This window comes from Hippoglossus hippoglossus, chromosome 5 (genome assembly GCF_009819705.1).
Source record: "Hippoglossus hippoglossus isolate fHipHip1 chromosome 5, fHipHip1.pri, whole genome shotgun sequence".
In the NCBI taxonomy this organism is placed as follows: Eukaryota; Metazoa; Chordata; class Actinopteri; order Pleuronectiformes; family Pleuronectidae; genus Hippoglossus; species Hippoglossus hippoglossus.
The window spans coordinates 12,408,673-12,429,022 of NC_047155.1; the positions used below are offsets into that span (position 1 = coordinate 12,408,673).

The 20,350-nt window shown below is 42.8% G+C and overlaps 1 protein-coding gene across 4 annotated transcripts in view; it reads right to left on the reverse strand.

Moving 5' to 3' along the window:
* The window catches only part of LOC117761016 (semaphorin-3F-like), a 52,325-nt gene extending 32,512 nt beyond the window's left edge, over positions 1-19,813 (reverse strand). For 2 of the 4 annotated variants that reach the window (XM_034584569.1, XM_034584564.1), the window contains exons 1-2: positions 19,458-19,812; positions 17,285-17,439 (exon numbers count right to left, since the gene is read on the reverse strand). In XM_034584569.1, the coding sequence (XP_034440460.1) occupies positions 17,285-17,396 (112 nt within the window). In that variant the 5' untranslated portion in view covers positions 17,397-17,439; positions 19,458-19,812. Of the gene's footprint in view, positions 1-17,284; positions 17,440-19,457 lie in introns of all 4 variants that reach the window. The other 2 variants (XM_034584568.1, XM_034584565.1) reach the window with 2 other exon arrangements.
* Positions 19,814-20,350: the final 537 nt, after the last annotated feature.

A 20,350-nucleotide genomic window follows, 5' to 3' on the forward strand; every position in this document is an offset into this window, starting at 1 on the left:
ATCCTGGGCCGAGCCTTGTGCACTAATTTACTGTGACAGGCAGGGGACAACCAGATAATGCTCAACAATCAGACGGCTGGTTGCTGAGCAGCATGGCGTGGACCTCAGATGGGGTGTCAAGGTTTTGGCCTGCAGCAAGGACCTGCTCTTTTGTCAGACGGCCTTTGTGCCGTGTTAATGGCGAGTAGAGGCTTTGCCACAAAGACTCAGAAAAGCATAACCATAAGACAGTGAGTCCTTTGTAAAGCAGAAATGATGCCATTTTTAGATTTTCAGCTCTATGGATGACAATGGATGGTGTTCAGTCAATCGGCTAGTCCATCAATTTGGGGCAGAGTACTGCATTAGTTATCCCCTGACAAGTGGTACAGATAATCATGATTCTGAGAGCATAACATCTTGTGCTGGTGATCAACTGCATTTCCTTGTAGCGCCATCAACAGGTCAGTAATCAACACTTATCCCTTAATTATCTCAACATCAACAAGATGGAATGGCCCACATTATTGGACAGAGATTCATGGTTCCCAGAGGCTGTATACTAACTTTGGTAGCCCCCTGAATTTCCTCTCAACGTCCCCATGACATTCACATTTGAATGTCCCTTTATTTACCTCAACTGCAGAAGGAAACAGGTATTTTCTTGGGACAGGTTTTTAGAGGAAGATCTTTATTCCATAAATATAATTAGACATATTTTGCCCTGAATTCACACACACAAACAGACACACACACCAAGCAGAATGGAGGAGCTGTGGTGAATTGACAATGATTGAAAACTATATTCATTATCATCAGTTACATTTTAAGTAAAAGACCATTTTACTTCAAATGGTCTTTACATCAAACCACAAGCTCAACAAACATGTAGAAAAGTGATATTTTGTCCACAGTCAACTGGCATGTTTTACACAACCATCTAATAAATCACATGTATACGATAAGGTAGACAAATTCATTTAAATATGCAATATAATGACCAGTGTATAAGGTGGCATTAAAATGTAACAGAGGTGCTAAGTCTTGGCTTTTTCTCCAGGGAAGGTTTAGGCCCCAGACCCCCCCGGTTCGCCTACCTTTCCTACTGGCTAGCTTCTCCATATCCTCATGGAAAATGTCCAATAAATATGAAAATATTTGGTTCTGCCACTGACACAACATGCCACAGTTGATTGACACTTATAATGTTGAATGTCAAAGATGTTTCAAAACACTTTCCCTCATGAGAGGCTCTTTGCAAACAGATCAAACATACCATTCCTGCAGTAATCCATTCTATTAGTGGCCAACTGTGCAGCCGTGAACCAACAGATCAATATGGCATTGACCTCAGTGGATGATTCGGAGGGTAATTACATTGGGAGCATGAACTCTGTATTTTCTGTCTTTAAATGCTCTGTAACCAAAGAAAAACAAATCACCAGCAATATGCTTGGACAATTCTTGAGTATATTCTAAAACAAAAACACACACATTCCATTGACAAGTTATTACAGGTAACCCCAAAGCTGTTATTACTTGGGAGCAGTCCAAGAACAATATTATTTTTTTCTTCTTATGGCCTCGATGAGAGCGGATTGAGGTCCACAAGTGTGAGATGTTTTTTGCTAGAGTTTCATTTATTGGATTTGGGCCCATCGCTGGCTCAGGTTTATCAACAATTCTTCCCTGAACAAAAACAAAAAGAAGTAGTTTTATCTGTGAGTCTTCGAGCACGTTTTTCTGCGTGTTTCGCAATCCACTCACCACCTTATTTTTATAGTCAAGTTATCAGCTAGAGACGTTCCAATAGGTTCCAGCATCGAAAACGCATCCAATACTGCTGAAAAAGCCGGGTCGGGCATCGGTGAGTACGCAAATCTATGCACCGATTCGATACCACATCTTTAAGGTACATCACCCTCAACCAGATACCCTGTACTGCCAATGGCAAGTACTGTTTTTAGAGCAGTTTATATGACGATGCATTGTAGCTTTAGCTCATGCTAGATGGTCCCACAAGTACCACAGCTGCATCTACCGTATGCTAGACTTCATTTTCAAGGGTGGTGCTAATGTTGCCAATTACAACACTTGCAATAGGCCATACAGCACTGATAGCAATCATCACCGTGAGCGTTAGCACACAGCTGGTACTGTATGGGTATTTGGGATTGGCCGATACTCAAAGTCCAGTTACCAGAAACATCATCAGGAAGGGAAAAATGGCATCAGAACATCTTTTTCCAACAAAACTGATACTATGTCTATATATGACACCCGTCAGCAACAGGATGAGCACCACCATCTTTGCTTTTTCTCTGTTTCAACAATTAGTTTGTAATTTTTACAACCAGCCAATACGGCACGTAATAGAGAAGCATACTAATGTCCACACACACAAAAATGTAAACTGACAAACACATTCTCAAAAACAGATTTAATCCAAACATTTGACAGGAAAGTTTGGTGAAAGGTTTGCAGTGGGAAGATGAGAATATAGGGAGACCAAGTGGTGCCGACTGGCTGCTGGGATTCACAAAACATCCACCTTAACAAGTCCATTTGCTGTCTGTCTTGTCTGCTTGACACATATGCGAGTAGATGAGTGGAGCAAACTAAAGTGGGGGATGATGACCGTCAAGGGCATTCATCTCCTCTCAGCGGCTGTATGATGGATATGATGGGAATGGAGGGATTTGAAGCAAAGGGATAAGGGGCTGGAGAGGGGGGAGGGTTGTCAGAAAGGAATGCAGACAATGGGAATGGTATGGACGGGTGTTGAGGATTGTAGTTTCGTAACAAATTGAACCCAGAGTGACTGAATGAAAACCAACTATTCTAGTTGCAATGATGCACCATCCATCATCACCACCTGTCTCGTTTCCATGTCAAAGGGTCTCTGTGAAGAATAATGATCTGACAAGTTGATAACGGAGATTATCAGAGGTGTGAAGGAAGACCTACATCACCAAACAGGTGGTACACTGAAGTGTGATCTCATAAGGAAGCAACTTAGACCACCTCAATGTCACCAGCACTCGAGGTAAGTTTGCAATATCAACTGAAATGATCTCGTAATGATCTTTCCCAACACTAATGGCCTGCTAAATGAGAGGGCCTGAGAAAATAATTACAGGCTAAAAAAGACAATTTACATTCCAATAGGTTCAATTTGTGCTTTGAACGCACAAGAAATGTCATTCAAGATGAAACATGTTGGCACCCATTACACTTTTAATGGTTAATGTGAATTGTCCGCTACAGGCCGGCCCCACTCTCTCATCTCAGCCTGCCATTAAAGCCAAGTTAGGGAAGGTCAGTCAGAGTGATGGGCTGACAGACCTATAGATTACTGTCTGTATGTGTAATCCACAGCCTTTTTAACTCCCCTCGCTGACTGAGGCACTCGGCCCTCCCTTCTGAAACTCCAGTGCGTGTTGGTCTGGCAGCTTTCATGTGTGATGGACAGATGGGACATCCTACTCCATGACCCTGTGGCCTTTGTCCACACCCGTGACCAGAAGGGTCAGAATGCAGGGTGTTGCTTTTTAAGGGCAGCAGAGAGTGGATTTTGAATGGCTCTAGTTAGTGATATATTCATATAACTACCTCCGCCAAGGGATTTTTTCCACACACCAGTTGAGGCTCTGATAAACTTGGTGACCTCCTGGTGCATATATACATAAAGTACCTCTGCTTTGCACTTTGTCTGAAGAAGGACTCGTGCCCAAAATTTTACCTGGGAGGTAATTCAAGTTTGTGGGAGCCTCAACAGGTCTTTGTCATCAAGTTTGGATGTCCGTGCTTTTGTAAGTTTTGTTTTCACCCCTTTTCGTTTGTTTGCTGGTTGGATTCTCTGTAGGATTACACAAAAACTACTGAACAGAAACTTGGTAGAAGGTTGGGACATGGGCACAGAAAGAAGTTGATGTTTTTAGACATTTTTACAGATTTCCAAGGGGATTATTCATGGATCTCGCTGAGTAAAATCATTCATATTTAGGGGACTAATATCTATGACTGTGTGCAATTTGATGCAGATACAAGGTGCCAGGCAAAGGTAAGAAACCGGTTCAGAGCCAGGTGGATAAAATCCTACAAAACAATGCAACATAACACGTGCACTCTAAACAAACCACATCAACATTCATTAAGTTAATACAACACAGCAGATACTGCCCAGCAGGCATGAAATGGGCAAAAATGATTTCCGCCCTATCCAGATTATAGGTTTTATCAACCACATGCACCAGGTTGAACAAAACTCTGCCCTCAAATAGAAACGTGGAATCAGAAAATGGCTGTGATTTCTCTGGCATGTTATTGTTGGCAGCTCTGCTCAGTGAGACTTAGTACGCACACCAGCAGAGATAGATAAGAACTGTTGACCGTTCCAGCATTTAAACAGCCCGGATGCAACACATTCAAAACCACAGCAGCAGCTCATAACCCGCCAATGATTTGGCTTTAGGCTCACACCTATAACGAAAGCAACACGTCTGAACATCCAGGTGGGAGATGCTCGGTTCAACAAAAGAAAGTGTAGCTGGAGGCACTTGTTTTGATTGGTGAATGAAAGACAGATATGAGGTATGAAAAAAAAAAAACAAGGAGGGGAAGGGAAGAGGCCTTATCAGTTGGGAGGAAGACAACATGCGTGACAGTGGAAAATCTTGGTCACAGTTCCTCCAATGCGTCCTCGCACAGGGTGTTGAAGGAGGCCAGTGATTGCACAGTGAAACATGGAGGTTAAAAGAAATCCTCTGATCCCACACTTTCATTCCTCGTCATAAATCAGTGCTTCAGCCTTCCGCTGTGCACTGATAAGACGACCAAGCGCAGTCTGATCCACACCAGGAAGAGAGAGAGAGAGAGCTTCTCTCTTTTCTTAGCAGCCTCTCTCGGCTCGATCCTGCACACACTCCGTCTCTGCTATCTGTTTTTCATTCATCAGATCTGAACGGCAGACACTTCTGCTCGAGGCTTGTTTGTTTGCAGCTTGGCCATATTTTCTTCCAGCAGCATGGTTATGATCATCTGACGAACTGGTGAATCATTTGCAACGTTCACACAAGAAAAGAGTTCAGAGAGCAATTGATCGTCTCGAAATCATGCAAAAGAAAAAAGAAATGAAACGGAGTCTGCAAGCATTCTGATGAAGAATTTCTTCAGGCAAACCAGGACGTAATCTCTACAGCTGCTTCCTTATCTTAATGGCTTTGCAGTCACTTTGCAGATTGATGATGGAAATAGTCACCGTGTTTATTGCAAATTTATGATATTTAGCATTAACCTTTGCAAAGCACCACTGTTTAAGCATTGTTAATGGAATTACCCATTTTTTATTTTCTGCCCTGAGTTGGACATTAAAAGTCAGATTTAAATCATTTTGATCTATGTGGGACCTGGTACAACAAAAATTAAATAAAGTGAACTAACACAGCTTTAACAGTGAAATAATACACTTCCCAGCTACTTAGCATTGTGTTACATAATTGTTTGGGACTTTGTATTGCATAGCAAATGTAATTTACCAAGACAAATTGAGGTTTTAGGGGCAGTTATATGTTTGGTATCGTATGGTATAGTATTTAAGTTATCAACAAACTTTGTTTGGTTGGTTTTTGCATTCTTCAACAAGCTAAATTTAAAACTTTTTAAAGACCATAATGAATAAAATTAAAGACCTATGTGAAGTTTGACAGATATTCCAGGCCACACTTCACAAGGTTATGTAGCCTAGTAGAGAATAACCTGTGATACTCTATGCTACCTTACAAACTACAGGCAGAGACAGTAGGTTTCCATCTTTCCCAACTGTACTGAGATAAATTGTGACCGGGTGTCAGTTCCACACTGGTCCTATTGCAGCGTACTAATATCTGTATAGTCAAGAAAGAACTACAACACACAGAGACATTACAAACTACGCATGCCGTCAGAACATTTCTCATAAACGCATTTTTTTTTAATCACAATGGAAATGGTGTTAAATTAAAGTTAAAATCCAATTTAACCTAAACATTTTTTTTACCTAGCACAACTTCTTAAAGACTTTAAGGCCTCAAATTCCGATAATAAAATTTTCGACGTAGACCCTGATATAAATGATACACAGTGATGCTGGTCATGTGAGAATATTTCAAAAAAGATGATGCTGGGCTAATCTGTGCAGAAAAAAAAAAAGAAATAATAGCTTTTAGTGACACATAGGAATGCAGTTAAATATCCCAGCATGCAGTGCAGCGTAGCAGCTAAAATCTGTGAAGTTCCGGTTGCTTTTATGGTCTAATTGGCTCACAATGTATTGCCATGCTTTGTGACTAATTAATCATGCATAGCTGGTTTAATGGGACAGTGTAATCCGGCCACGGTAGTGAAAACGAAATTTCATGCTGTGTATGTGAATGACGTTAGTATAATCAAAAGCCTTGGAGTAATGAATTCTAAGCTTTTTATTCTTCCGAAATGTGATTACACTTGAACAAAGCATCATTTAGGCTGGAGATCTTCCCAAAGGCAAAAGACATTTTTTTTGTTTCCTCCGTCTGATTCTCGGCTGGGTCAACCACATTAAAACTAGATCTGTCAGGCGCGGAGAAGAAAAAGTTTGCGCCTTTGTGTTTGTGCCAGGAGGTGAAGCTTCTTATGAGCTCTGTGAGGGGCTGTCTGAGGTCTTCCATCATTGTAGCGCAGCGGAGCACAAGGTCCAGAGGAGCACATCAATTCAGCGAACATGAAATCCTACAGAACATGAAAGCCCAGGATGATAGCCAAGCTCTGAGTGATGACTGTTTCAGCATCTGTGCCAAGAGGAGGAAAAGTGCAAGACGAGGAAGATGAGAGACAGAGAGGGAGAGTGGGAGAGAGAGAGAGAGAGAGAGAGAGAGGGAGGTAAAGGACAGACTGATGCTTTGAGCGTTAGTGCCGTGCCAGTGTTGTATGCCACTCCCCCTCCGCTTCCCCGGGGACATGAATGAAGTAAATGAATGATGGACCCAGCCCACACAAACGCCTCTCTTCTATTGAGACCAAGCAGCCCATTCACCGGGATGAGTGAGGCGTCGACACCAACAACAACAAAAACAACAGCAACATAGGAGGCCCTTGCTCCTATTTCTCATGCATACATATGTATGCAGTCACATGGACACACACACACACACAAACGCACACACAAACACACACCCACACATATGGCACAGATACCATGGACAACATGGCCAACATACCATCAGGGACACCTAGAGAGGGTTCCTGAGAACAGGGCTGACTAACAAAGCTCGGAGGCAAAGGGGCGTGCATGGGGCAGGCATGGAGAAAATCTTGGCATCACGTCAATGCATCAGTCACAATGATCGCGGATGAGAGGCCATCTCCTCCCTTCCACAATCAGCACATTATCAGGGAGCCCATCAGTGCATGAGCGCAGAAAACAAGGCCTGGAAACCTCATGTTCCACCACATTCTACCCCTTCCTTCCTCCTACGCTCGGCTTTTCTCTGTTGTTCTTGCAGGATGAGACTGGTTCAGGGGGTGCTTGCCCACACAGGGGTGATCTCACTCAGAGATCTGACCTTCAAACTTAGGCAGCGCTTGCCGAAAAAGCCACAGCAGCTAATGGAACTTGGGGGAATAAAAATCCGATTGAAATGAGATTAATCTGACAAGGAGGGCTTTGCTATTTACCAATCGTTTACATCTCAATCCTTGAAGGTGGGCTTGGTAATGATGTTAGCATCTGACTCGGGCTCAGTTTTCACCAATTACGCATCCTGCACAGAGAATGTATGAAGAGCGTATGAAAGTGGGAGAGAGAGAGAGTTGTAGCTGAAGCTGGAGGAGAAGGAGGGAATGTTTCTGCTTTTTTAATCCAATAGTGAAACACAACTAATGCAACCTCCCACAGGATCATGGTCAGACTCAACCACAGGCCTCGTTTCTCCCATAATCACAGAGACAGCGCCTTGGTCCTCGTCCAAGGTATGCACACACATAGAGGCTCCATAGACTTCCAGTCTGAATATCACACACCTGAATCATTTCATGAGGTCGCGGGTGTTTGAGGTTGCCCAGCTTCTGCCTTAAAACAATTTCAACTTGAGGAAAGGAAAGGACGCACTTCCCATAAAGCATTGCCAAACTGGCACAGAGCAGGAGACTTTGATCATATGAACACTCTGCAAGAGGAAATATTTTGTACTCTGGCTTCACATCATTTTGTATCGTCGGTGAGAGGACGTGAGGTTCAGAATGCACTTTGGGCTGTGCTCCAAATGTTCTCCTGTGCCAAATAACTTGAAACACTCCCTCTAAGGAGACTGGTATGACAATATGCAAGTGTGAATAAAGACTATGCACTTTTCATTGAACTAAACATTGGACCTCGTAGTGCGAGGTTATAGCCGGGGCAGCGGCACAGAAGATGAACTGTGGAGGCACTCCCGAGCAAGTCACCAGCTGAGGTAAACCATCTCAACCAACACTCATACGCAGCTAATGGGAAACAGACGCACAATTTGTCCAGGCAGCGTATATATCTGCCTTTGTGCACCCACACTCCTCTCCTCCTTCTCGAATCCCACCATCTATCCACGCTCTCCACCAGATAGCAAACCTGACACTGATGCCCTGCAGTCCATTAGCTCTCTCAGAGCCCCCATCTGGGTCTGCTCGATTGCTTCACATTTCCCTCCACTCAGCCTATATCTTCCTGACAGTCACTTCTGCTCTCGCGCCCCTTATCTGACTCTGTGTTTTCTTCCTTTCCTCCTGGATGTTTGAGCTCCTAGGGCTCAACGTGTCAGTCTGAGTCCATAGGGAGGACTAAAACTCACATATAGCGTCACTGTGATGGGGCTGCAGAAAATCACCTTGGACACGTGATATAAACTATCCCTCTGCTCCAGGACGGTCCAACTGTTGTCCTCCCCTGACCTGCAGAAGTTCCAACACACAGTCTGAAACCAATATCAGTTACAATGACGTAAAACAGATGCAGGCACCAAATTGTTCCATTCTATGCAATCGGAGGGTTTTTGGAAATGTTGCTTTAATAAATCTTAAAAGACTGATCAAATTTATTGTTTATTGAGATACTGCAGATAAACAAACTGCAAACCCGTTTCTGGAGATTAAAGCAGTGGCTTGATCCTATTTACTAAACTGCTTTGTGGTTGCTTTAATGTTGTAATCTCAAATAAATCATGTCTTCATCACTCCCAGATGACCTCTGAAAACATCACAAACAAAAGAGTATTTGGAGATAAAAATTCTCATTAAATATATTAGGGCTGTATCTTATGATTATTATTTCTGTCAGTGAGTTATTTGATTTCTGTCTGATCTACTGAACACCAGAAAAAAAGTGACAACTGCCCTGAGAACGACAGCAAACCCTGACATTTGAGAAGCAGTAAACAAAGTAAGTGGATCTATTGATGACTAAGTAATGTAGTTATTTATAATTTATGGTCAGTTAAGGTTTTTCTCAAACACACAAGTGGCACAAAGTCAGGGAAAGTTGAATCCGAATCAGTGAATTGGATGTTTAATAATATCTTTTTCATAAAAGCTGTGGAAAAAAGAATTTAAATTGTTTATTTATTCATTAATTTTCTATTATTCAATGAAACAAATGAATGATTCATAGTTCCAACTTGAAAATATTGCCTCTTTGTCGCCAAACAAGTTCAAAATCATAGGTTGTTCTCAGGGTCTCATTGACATTGAATGCAAACACACACGTACACATTTATAAATGCAACCATATATGACAGAATGTGTCCAAAGTGGTTTCCCACCCTGAGGGTTCAAAATGGCCGTCACATGAGGGAGGTCAATGGCACTGCAGTAACAAGATCCCGACACTGACAGACAAATGATAATGAAGGATAGCTGTCTGAGTAAACAAGTGGAGAGGTGCCCTTGACCCGCTGTCTCCTTAATTTAGTCCGGGCTGCAAACACCACCCCCCCTCCTCAAGGTCTCCCACACCTCGACCACATCTGGAGAGCATGTCCAGCCGACTGGAGCCTCAACATAAAGAAACCAGTGCTTCACCTTCTCACTCGATAAACCCTCTGCAACAACCTCACAAGATCACACCTCGGCTTTGATCAAAGTCCAGCATTTAGCTAATTTATTTTCTCATTTGTCTTCTCTAAAGCCTCGAAGCCTCGGGGCTTCTTTGCTTCAGGATTTCCTACGAGCAGATGAGACGGCAGACATCAGGGGAAATAAGCACAATGCAGTGATTACATCCCACCCCTCCTCTGCGGAGGAAAATTATTTGAACCCGATTCGGTTTGTGAGGAGTGACAGGTAGACGCTGCTATGGAAACCAAACCAAAGCAGTGTCATATATAGCTTCTTTACAGGAGCTTTGCAAGTCGAGCGCATGCACACACACGCACAACCACATGAACTTGACATAAATATTAAAGACTCTCTCTCACACTCCTCTGTCACTTTGAATCTTTAGAAAACCACAACTTGTAAAATCCGTTTCACTCCAACTCCGTTTCTAACCCATCAACTGTTTTCCTCAGCTCCTCGGCCCTCCTTCTTCTCTCCTGCAGGAGGTGGGGTCGATCACAGCCTGAATATTAATCTGCCTCTAATAACGATTTAAAATGCATCTAAAGAATTATAAGCTCTGCATTGATCTCTGAGGCCCGACTGAAAAAAACAACAACAATTACAATCGCAACATTAACCACTTTATCTACACAAGCCAATCCAATCAGGTTCCTTAAAAACATGACATCAGTCTGATGTACCACTGTGGCTCACACCTATTTTTATCCCGTCTGCCACATTTTGATCTAAAAAAAATTGGCTGCGGCAGCGTCCAAGAGACACAAAGACACACCAGGATGTACACTACACACACACACACACAGACACCATCTATCACTCACACATCCATCAAAGTGTGGCTGCCTTTCGCTCCCTGCTGTGTTGGCCCCCTTTACACAGAAGACAGAGAATTGTGAAGGGGCTATTTATCAAACCCGCAGTAAACTACCATTTACATATTAAAGATCCTTGGAAAAAAAACGACTATCACAAAATTCTTTAAAAAAAGAACTGCACTCTTGGACACCAAGACATGAAAGAGATTTACAAAATGGGACGAGCTATTTCAAGCATCTTATATCAAAAGTGCTGCTCTTCTTTTTGTAAAGACAATGCTGGATGACTCACGGATGGAGCTCTTCTAAAGATTGGGTGGGCATTCAATTCTCAGAGTAAAAAAAAGATGAGCATGTTCATTAAAAAGTCTGGTTCTTTGGTTAAAAGAAAACACACAACCCCGTACTATTCAGATACAACTTCATTGGGAAATTAACAATCACGTTGTTGTCAAAATTCAGTCGTCATTCGTTGCTAAACCCAAATTTCCCTGGCTCATCTTAGTTCCTGGCACAAATCTTCTCTTCAGTACAAATAATTAAATCTAAGATTAAAACACCTAGTAGCTGCAGAGTGATTATTGTTGTCATGTGGATGTTGTGCATTTTTATCACCTCGGGACATGGACAGCATTAACACATGCTCGGGCATGGGCTCTGCATGTCAGCTCAAGAAACACTCAAATTATTCAAATCTAGGGAAAAGTGATTTCAATCTACTGCCTTTTCATTTGATTTGAATGTGAATTATATGTGACATCACTAAGTAGGTAGGGGGCCAGTAATTTGCAATGTGAAAATGACTCACACAGCAGCACAATGGAGACACTTAGTTTCGACACATCTTACCACAGCACTCACTGCATGTGATCTAACCCTTCTCTTCACTGAGATAAATATGTCCACACACTCCTCCCTTATATCTTTCACTGCTCCCTTACAAGTCTGCATACGTTACAGACCCCCCCCCCCCCAAATCTCCTCTTTCACCTTTTGAGTGTGCTACAACAGCACGCCCCTGCAGTGGGCAGCAGACATGGGTGCGCTCTCTCCTCCCTTCCGCTCATACTGCCAACCTCTTATCAACACACGCTAAAACGAGGAGGGTGGGAGTGCAGAGTAAAGGCGGAGGAGGACGGCGAGGCAGAGGAGGAGGAGAGGGAGATAAAACGAGGAAGAAACAAACAGGAGGGACACTATATTTAGCAGCTGAAGCTGTCACCTTCCGTTTTTCTCTCCTGAATAATCATAGTTTGACAGCATGCATCCTGCAGAGCAGAGGTTGCTGGGATGCTCTACACCCCCACCCCTCCTTCTCCTCTTCCAGCAGCATCATCACCATCTCTGGAGAGAAAGTAGCAAAGTAATGTAATAATTGCTGCAGGCTTGCGTGCAACAGCCACCACACATCATGCACATTTTTCAGTGCCCCTGTAATTCTCGAGTGGATATTAAAAGAAGAGCAGCAGTAAACTGGACAATAAACTGCTACAAACATGTACAAGCCGTCTGCATATAGAGAGCAAACTGTATCAGAGTACGGATACGTGCAAATGAGCTGCAGTAATAACAGCAACCAAAATACAAAATATATTTCTCAGTATTTGAAAGCACTATCGGGCTGGGACAGCAAAACACTGTGACAAACGTGTTTCCCCTCACGCAGCGATGATGTTTTTCTGCTGGGAAAGAAGTAAACAAGCACAGCTGGTAGGTAGAAGGGCACACAGGATGTGGATTAGATAGTGCTGTGCATGCGAGTGTTTCAAATGGTGCATGATGGGACTTTAGCCAGAAACAGCTTATTGACTTTTTGTGGAAAAACAAGCAGAGCAGTGCTTCTGCTACTCTCAGCTTGTTTCCAAAAAAACAAACACACGCACGAGTTATTTGTTTTGGAAGAAACATCGCTACTGCGATAGTTTCACTCACTAGTTAGACTGTTATCCTCACGAATCCAGAGAACATGACAAATGCATCTTGCAACTGTTCACAGAAATCAAATACATTCTCTTGCATGTTCATTCAGACGTTTGCAAAACATTTCTTCCTTAACGACAGCTTGTTGCGAATGACTAGCCGGGGAATTGGGATGACATGAAATCACGATTACCCCACAAGTATTGGCTGGACCGCTGACGAGGTCATTATTAGGAGTTATGGAGGTGAGGTGCTCCCTCTATCCCTAACTTTGGGCTTTTTGACTTTGCAGGACTTTTTTCTTTTGAGCTAAAAAAGCACAAGATGTCTCCTTTAAAGTACTTGTGGTGGCAAGTTAACTTTTTCTTACATAAGAAAAGCACCATGTCTTTCAGGTTTGTCTGGACTCCACTGGCCAGACTTAAGATCCATCCTGTGTAGCCGGGGGTCATCCGCCTGCAGACAGGTTCGCTGTGGATAAGCTTTCAGCGGCTCATTGATTGCTGCGAGGCTCGGCTGAGGCACTTAGCTCTGTCTCCAGTGTCACAGTAATAAGTAAGCAGACTGGGCGAGGTACGAGTGGATAAACTTTGCTCGGTCGTCCGTGTAACAATCTGGGGAGAAGCGGTAATATCTCATGGGGAGGGGAGGATGATTATAACTATGATACTTTCTCTTTCACAGGAGGAGTCAAAAAGACAAACAGCAGAGGACCACCCACAGAGAGGCATGTCACAGACAAAGGGCTCTTCTTATGCACTATATATACATACATAGATCTGCCTATATACAACATAATCTGTGGGAGCTGGGATATATTGTTATAGAGTCAGAAATAGTACCAGCAGCAAAGTTCAAACTGAGTAGCAGCTCCTAATTATTCAAAGAATAAGGAGGTGGAGGAGAAATTTGCCATTTCTGATCTTAACTCTAAAAACTGGCAGGAGCACAGAGCCGACAGTAAAGCTTTTGTTCAGGCGTGACAATCGTCGTCCCCATTACGTGGGACAAGAGAACGTGTCGGTAAGAGAGCACAGGCAAAGATTGTCCCTGAGAATGAGACCAATTACAGGACTGCCTGCGTGGCTTTGTCTTTTCTCCTCGGGCGTTCTTCCCAGAGCTAACGCTGTGCCCAGGTGTTCCACGGAGGACTGAAGAGGCCGTAGAAAAACAGAGTTAAACACTTTCAAATGTTCCCGAGGATTAGCCTAACAAGCTATTACTTGTTAATATGGTGCCATTCTCCCACAGTTTGAGGGCAGTTAACCTCGGGTGTGACTGGCTTCTGTTTGAAGGGTCACAACCTTGCAGAGCCCTTCACACTAAAATAGCATGCGATTATAGACCTTGTTTAAAAGTAAATATAGGAGTTCTCAGCTGCTGATCTAAGCCGGCCATGTGTATTCATGAGAGCGAATACACCTACATAACTGGACAAATGTGACCTTTTGTTTTTGTAATAACATCAGGCTACATTTAATGCTGGCTTGTTGTAAGTGTGTGTGTGTGTGTGTGTGTGTGTGTGTGTGTGTGTGTGTGTGTGTGTGTGTGTGTGTGTGTGTGTGTGTGTGTGTGTGTGTGTGTGTGTGTGTGTGTGTGTGTGTGTGTGTGTGTGTATGTGTGTGTCTATTTTCCAAGCCTTTTGAAGTCTGGGTTGATGATCTATCCCTACGAGCTTTAAAAGGGACATTCCTTCAGTCTTAGCCTGTGTTTGTTCTCTTGGTATTTATCACAGTTAATAACTCAGACTGCACTAACACACTCAGTAGCTACTTTAGGAACTTCAAAAGACAAAATTATCAACTTTGTTGACTCTGTAAACCTTAGTTTTACAAACCACCGGCAGTAAAAACTTACTTACTCACTGGTTAATTGGTTTATTTTTAAGATGAGGGTACATGAAACTATTATCCTGAACTAGAATTTTTATGTTGGCGGTGACTACAGGAATAGGGTGAAACAGCCAATTTGAAATAAAGGTTAATTTAAATAACTAAATCAGAGCCGAATACCAAAGTACAGGGATTTCTTAGACTCTGTGCCAGAAATTAAACTTAAACGTGATTTTAAATGTGATCAAACATTTTAAGCACGGGAATCATACAGATTGTTGTTTTGTAGCATTTTAGGAAATCTTGCATTTAATATAATCAAATTTCATATGTATAGCCCATATTAAAAAATAACACTTTTGCCTCTCAGGTCCTTACAGTCCATACCAAGTGCGACATCCTTTGTCCTTATCCCTCCACAAGGGTGAGGTAAAACTACCAATAAAACGATATAAATTTGTCAATACAATCCCAACATGGCTGAAAAGTAACGATTAATAAATTATAGTTTACGTAAATGAAATTTGAAGGTATTTGTGTATTTACAGCGCATGGCCACTGTGAAAAACAGCCATAATACTGTCTATATATACTGTATGTCTCATATGATATTACCAATTTTCTTGGAAAGTGTGTTCATATTTACAGTATAAATACATAACCCGGTATCTGTTGCTTTGACAGAGGGCAAAGATTTTAAAAGCAAAGACGACGCCTTGTGTCTCGTATTTCAGTCAAAAACTTTAAATATCAGCTTCATAAAATGCAAATAATCAGTGGAAAGTGACACCGTATAACCGTCACAGAAAAACGTACGGGGCCGGGTCCCGAACACAAACTCAATAACACAACTGATTCAATTACATGGCTCCAGTTTACATACAGTGAGTCGTTTGTCCCACTTTGTTTTATCATCAAAATTGAAACGCTTATTAAAAATAAACTGCATCTGTCGTCAGGAGACACATATTACAAGTCAACCAAATCTGTGTGTCAGCACAAGACAGACATTATGAAACCTAAAGCAATTATTTGGTTAAGCACACTGGCACATGAAAAATTAATAAACGCACATTACGGAGCTATTCCCTGCAGTACGCTGCAAAACCAATACAATTAGGGAATGCACAGCTTAGGTGCATTTGTAGACTCCAGCTATCTGAAGTTGCTCTGTGAGGCATAAAAGTCACCTCAGAAACTAATTAAAAACAAAAGGAACTCAATTAAAAGAAACGGAAAATAAATGACCTCCTTTCTACTGAGAAAATGTGAAACCGGTCGAGTGTGAAATTCAGCTCGATTATAGAGAGAGAGAAAACAAACAGGTAAGCAAAAGTATCTGCGAGGGAGGAGAGACTGTCGCTGGTTTCAGACATGCACTGGAGCCCGCAGATTTTCCTGAAACTTTCCAGAGGGGCTGTACGTGAGAACACAAATTTCCAGAGTCAGTTGCCGCACACTGTTCCTGGCAACGCCCAAGTAAAAACTGTGCAGAAAATCTCTGAGAGAGCCCATGTGAGAATAGAACAAGAAAATGTCCAGAAAGGGGACGAAAACGAGGTGCCTTACATGTAGAAGATGCAAACAACTTAACAAATTTGGCAATAAGGGCCGACCTTGGTGTCAACGTGCCGTAAATAAAAAAATATGTGATTTCCACAGCAGAATTTATACGTCATGTCCTTCTTCCTGCATGTTCCACCCAGGCTCCAGCCCTCACCTGAATATGCTGGACATTTTCCTGTTGCTGTTAACGTGTTAACCCAGATGATCTCCTGCTGCTTTTCCTCATATGTGAAAGACAAAGTTTGGAAAATAGTCTACAGCCAATTTTCCCAAGTTCATAACTGAAAACTGCTGGACGAACCTCCACTGGCAATGCCCTTCATTTACAAAGGGTTTTCATCGGTTTAGTAAAAGACCATGACACCATCACATCTGTCACCAAAATGTGTCTTTCAACATTATTCATTATTATTATGTGACATCAGTTTTTGGATTCCTAAAAGATTGCACTCATCCAAACTTTTGACACAGCTTTGATCTGAAGTGTAGCCATTTTGTAAAACAAAACAAAAAAAACTTGGATCCGAACTTGTCAGAGGTTCATTAAAATCTTTTGCAGAGCTTCACGTGGACACGAGGACTGTGCCAGCACCAGACACAGCAGACTGCACCACTAAGACCTACTTTAACTGGACAGTTCAACACACAAAGGGTCTGATGGCGCACTGGCAAACATTCATAACACGCTGGATCTCTGAGTGCGGTGCCCAGCCAAGTGTTAAATCTGACTTGATTTCAGAAGGGAGGCGAGGTCACACAAAGGCCTGTTTGGGGAACAAATAGCAGCCATGCGATTAAATGAAGACATATTCTCTGGGCCCTGAATAGTCAGAACAATGAGCAGAGCATCTCCCCCGACACACTAACTCTGTACAGGACGGGAGGAACAAATGCCAGGGCTTGTGGAGCCCTAAATTCAGACAGGGCCAATAGTTTACCCGTGAACAAGAGCGAGTAATCAAAGTAACTGCCGACAGAAGTTGAGTGTTACGCCAGTAATCAATACATGTGTGCAGCAGAAACACAGTAACTGGGTCACGGGGCACAGCAGTAATTCCAGTGGCTTACCTTTGAAGGACAGGAAGATCCTCGGAGCGGAGAGGGGCTCATTAGAGGAGGTCAGCACCGCGGATGACAAGGCCAGAAGGGCCAGCAGCCAGCACAGTTTGTCCCACAACATGGTCCCTCTGTTTGTTAACAGGGGGGGAAGGAGAGTCCGGGAGCTGAGGGACACAGAGGGACGAGTGTCAGACAACAGCCGAGGCAAGTTCACCTCACAAATCAGATACAGCAACCAACCCTGACTGAGCTGCAATAACTAATCAGTTTACTTCTTCACACGATGATTTAGATCTATTCAAGCTTTTTGATATTGAAGTCATGAATCAGGGGCGGATCCTTAATTGCACCTGTTCTTTCAGTTGTCTTTAGGGAGAAAAAAAGTAGTCACAGCGTTTCTGACAGAATTAATTAAATCTATGGCAGTAACGAGGTTACAGATGCAGAAGGTAACTCTCATGCACAACAGATTCTGAGTGACAGGTTCACAGACTACTGAGTCTACTGAGACTTCAGGTACATTCTCGCATGAGAGAAAGAACTGCATTGATGCCACCACAGCAGCTGAAACTATGAGGTCCGACTGTCTGCATGGACGGTAAAAACCTTATGGACCATAGTGTGAGCATGTGGTAGTGAGAAAGTGCGAGCGAGCATCAAATAGTTCTTACATATCAAGTTAGAGATATTTTATGCTATTTTGAGAAGTGTAAACAGATTTAGTTCATCAAGGAGCCAACAGAGTCTAGATAATGAACAGGTAACACTGAGTCATTTACTAACAATACATGCATTTTCTAAGCGTATTTGAAAAAACACAAAGTGCTTGAACAAGGAACAATTTTCTAAATATATTCAATGATGTGCGGCTTTGCACAAAACTAACACAACTAGATACACCTCATAAATACACTGGAAAAAAGAAAAATCAAGCAAAGAACCTTGATGCAAAGCCTGATATGTTTCTGTGCAGCCCTTCTATATCTGGTGTGCACAGTTGTGGAATCTAAACCATTTATATCCAGGTTCTGTATGCAAGACAAATAATATAAACTTGAACCATAAAATGCATCAATGCAACTGGATTTTCTAATGAGACTTTTATTGTAATGGACATTGTCCTGCACCTCCACAGTTAATCCTGCTGCGTGGCTTTGCCTCTGCGCGCTACGGACGCAACACTGTGGACGCACGGAGTCTCCTTCCAGCTGGAGGAGCTGCCCACACCTCACCACACCTCACTTTTCACAATACGGAGAAACAAAACGCGCTCGTTGAGAAATCACCGCTGCTATTTTACACCGAGGGGCCGAGTTTTAGCAGCGGCACCACACACGGAGGTGCTGGTGCAGCCTGTGCGCGCACTGGCACACTCTCAGACTAAAAATCACAAAGCGCATCAACGTGCTGTTATCCGCTGAACATAATAACATCCAACACATAAAAAAGGACTCAGCTCTGGTGACACAATAAGCAGCACAGAAAAGCAAGGAGCGTGCCAAAGCGTTTGGAAACAACTCCAGTGTGATTATCCACGCATGGCACTGGTCTGACTTGTAAACGTGGATCTGGAGTCTTGAGGTCAAACTGCCAGTCGAGGCTTAAAGATCAAGTTCCACGCTGAGCCCCGGAGGCAGGACAGGACTCCAAAGGCAGAGACAGTCCACCAGAATAAAGCGTGACGGCCTCTCTGAGTTATGAGGACTCGAACATGAACCACGTGTCATTTATTTTTATGGGGACCTTTGGATTTTTAGATCGTCAGGTGTTAGTGGGCTCCTGCAGGAACATTTGATCACTGTGAAGGGCGAAGGTGCAGCGTCACATGCAGAAACATTTAACTTTCAGTGCCTCACAATCCACGTTGCACGCACACACACACGCACGCACACGGCTCTGTTTGAGTATAATGGCAATTTGGGAGAATAACTCCCACGCACCAGAGATACAGACAAACCGCGGGCGAATGGAAGTGCATCGTAAAAGCCATTCTTATCTTGAAATAAGACAGAAATCATTCCACTTTCATAATAAACACATTTATATACTTGCAGATGCAGCGCGTGGATCATTCATTTTAGCTCGACTCCACCAAATGAGGCTGGATTCCTGCTGATTTATCTCCCTGATTAGAAATTAACTTGTCACGTTACCAAAAGCAGCTTTTACATTTTGAACCTACCTCCTAGATGCGTCCGGTGAATATTGTGCCAGAGCTGGTGAACATTTAAAACCATCCACCCAAATCCTTTGAGCTCCTCTGTCCGCACGCAGGAGTATCAGTGTATCCGCCGCAGATCCCGCACGATTATCCCAGAGCCAAACAAAGCTTGGATTTGAATCTAACTTGACGCAGCCGCTTTAAACTTGAAGTGATCTCTAAAGCGCAGATTCTGTGTTTGTTTCCCCCCCTTTTTTTGGACGAGGTAAGAAACAAAAGAGTAGCTCCTGGAGAGATGAGATGAGCTGAGTGGAGAAGAGGAGGAGGAGGAGGAGGACCGTGCGCAACGACGCTCAAATGTGGAGTGAGGAGCAGCGGCTCCTCGCAGGTGGATAGACTTGAGTCTCCCAGGCGGTGGACACACCCATGGGGGAGGGAACATACACCTTAGCATCTCCACGCTGCGCCCCGCCCCGAAACACCGCACGGTCCACGGTGCGAAGGTGAAGGTGGAGCTGGAAGAGGAGGAGAGGTGTCTTTAAAATGTTCCAACAGACCACTCATTATAACGTCTTATGATTTGATTTGATTCTAGGTATTGGTGGCAATCAAAATTACCTTTAGGCTGCTTTTATATTATGTTAGTGTGATTTGATTGATTCAAAATGTTGAAAATAAACCTTGAAATGATTCCTATACATTATTATAATAACACAATCTATTTGCATTGCCGTTAGTATTTATCTTTGACAACTAAACAAATATTCACTGACATGTACATTCGAGACAAGATATCGATATTATGGCTACATACATGTATATACATATATTATAATTAAATTTTATGTCTATAAAAAAAATAAATTCTTTCTATAGTACTCTACTAAACAAGCTCACAAAATGCTTTACAAAAT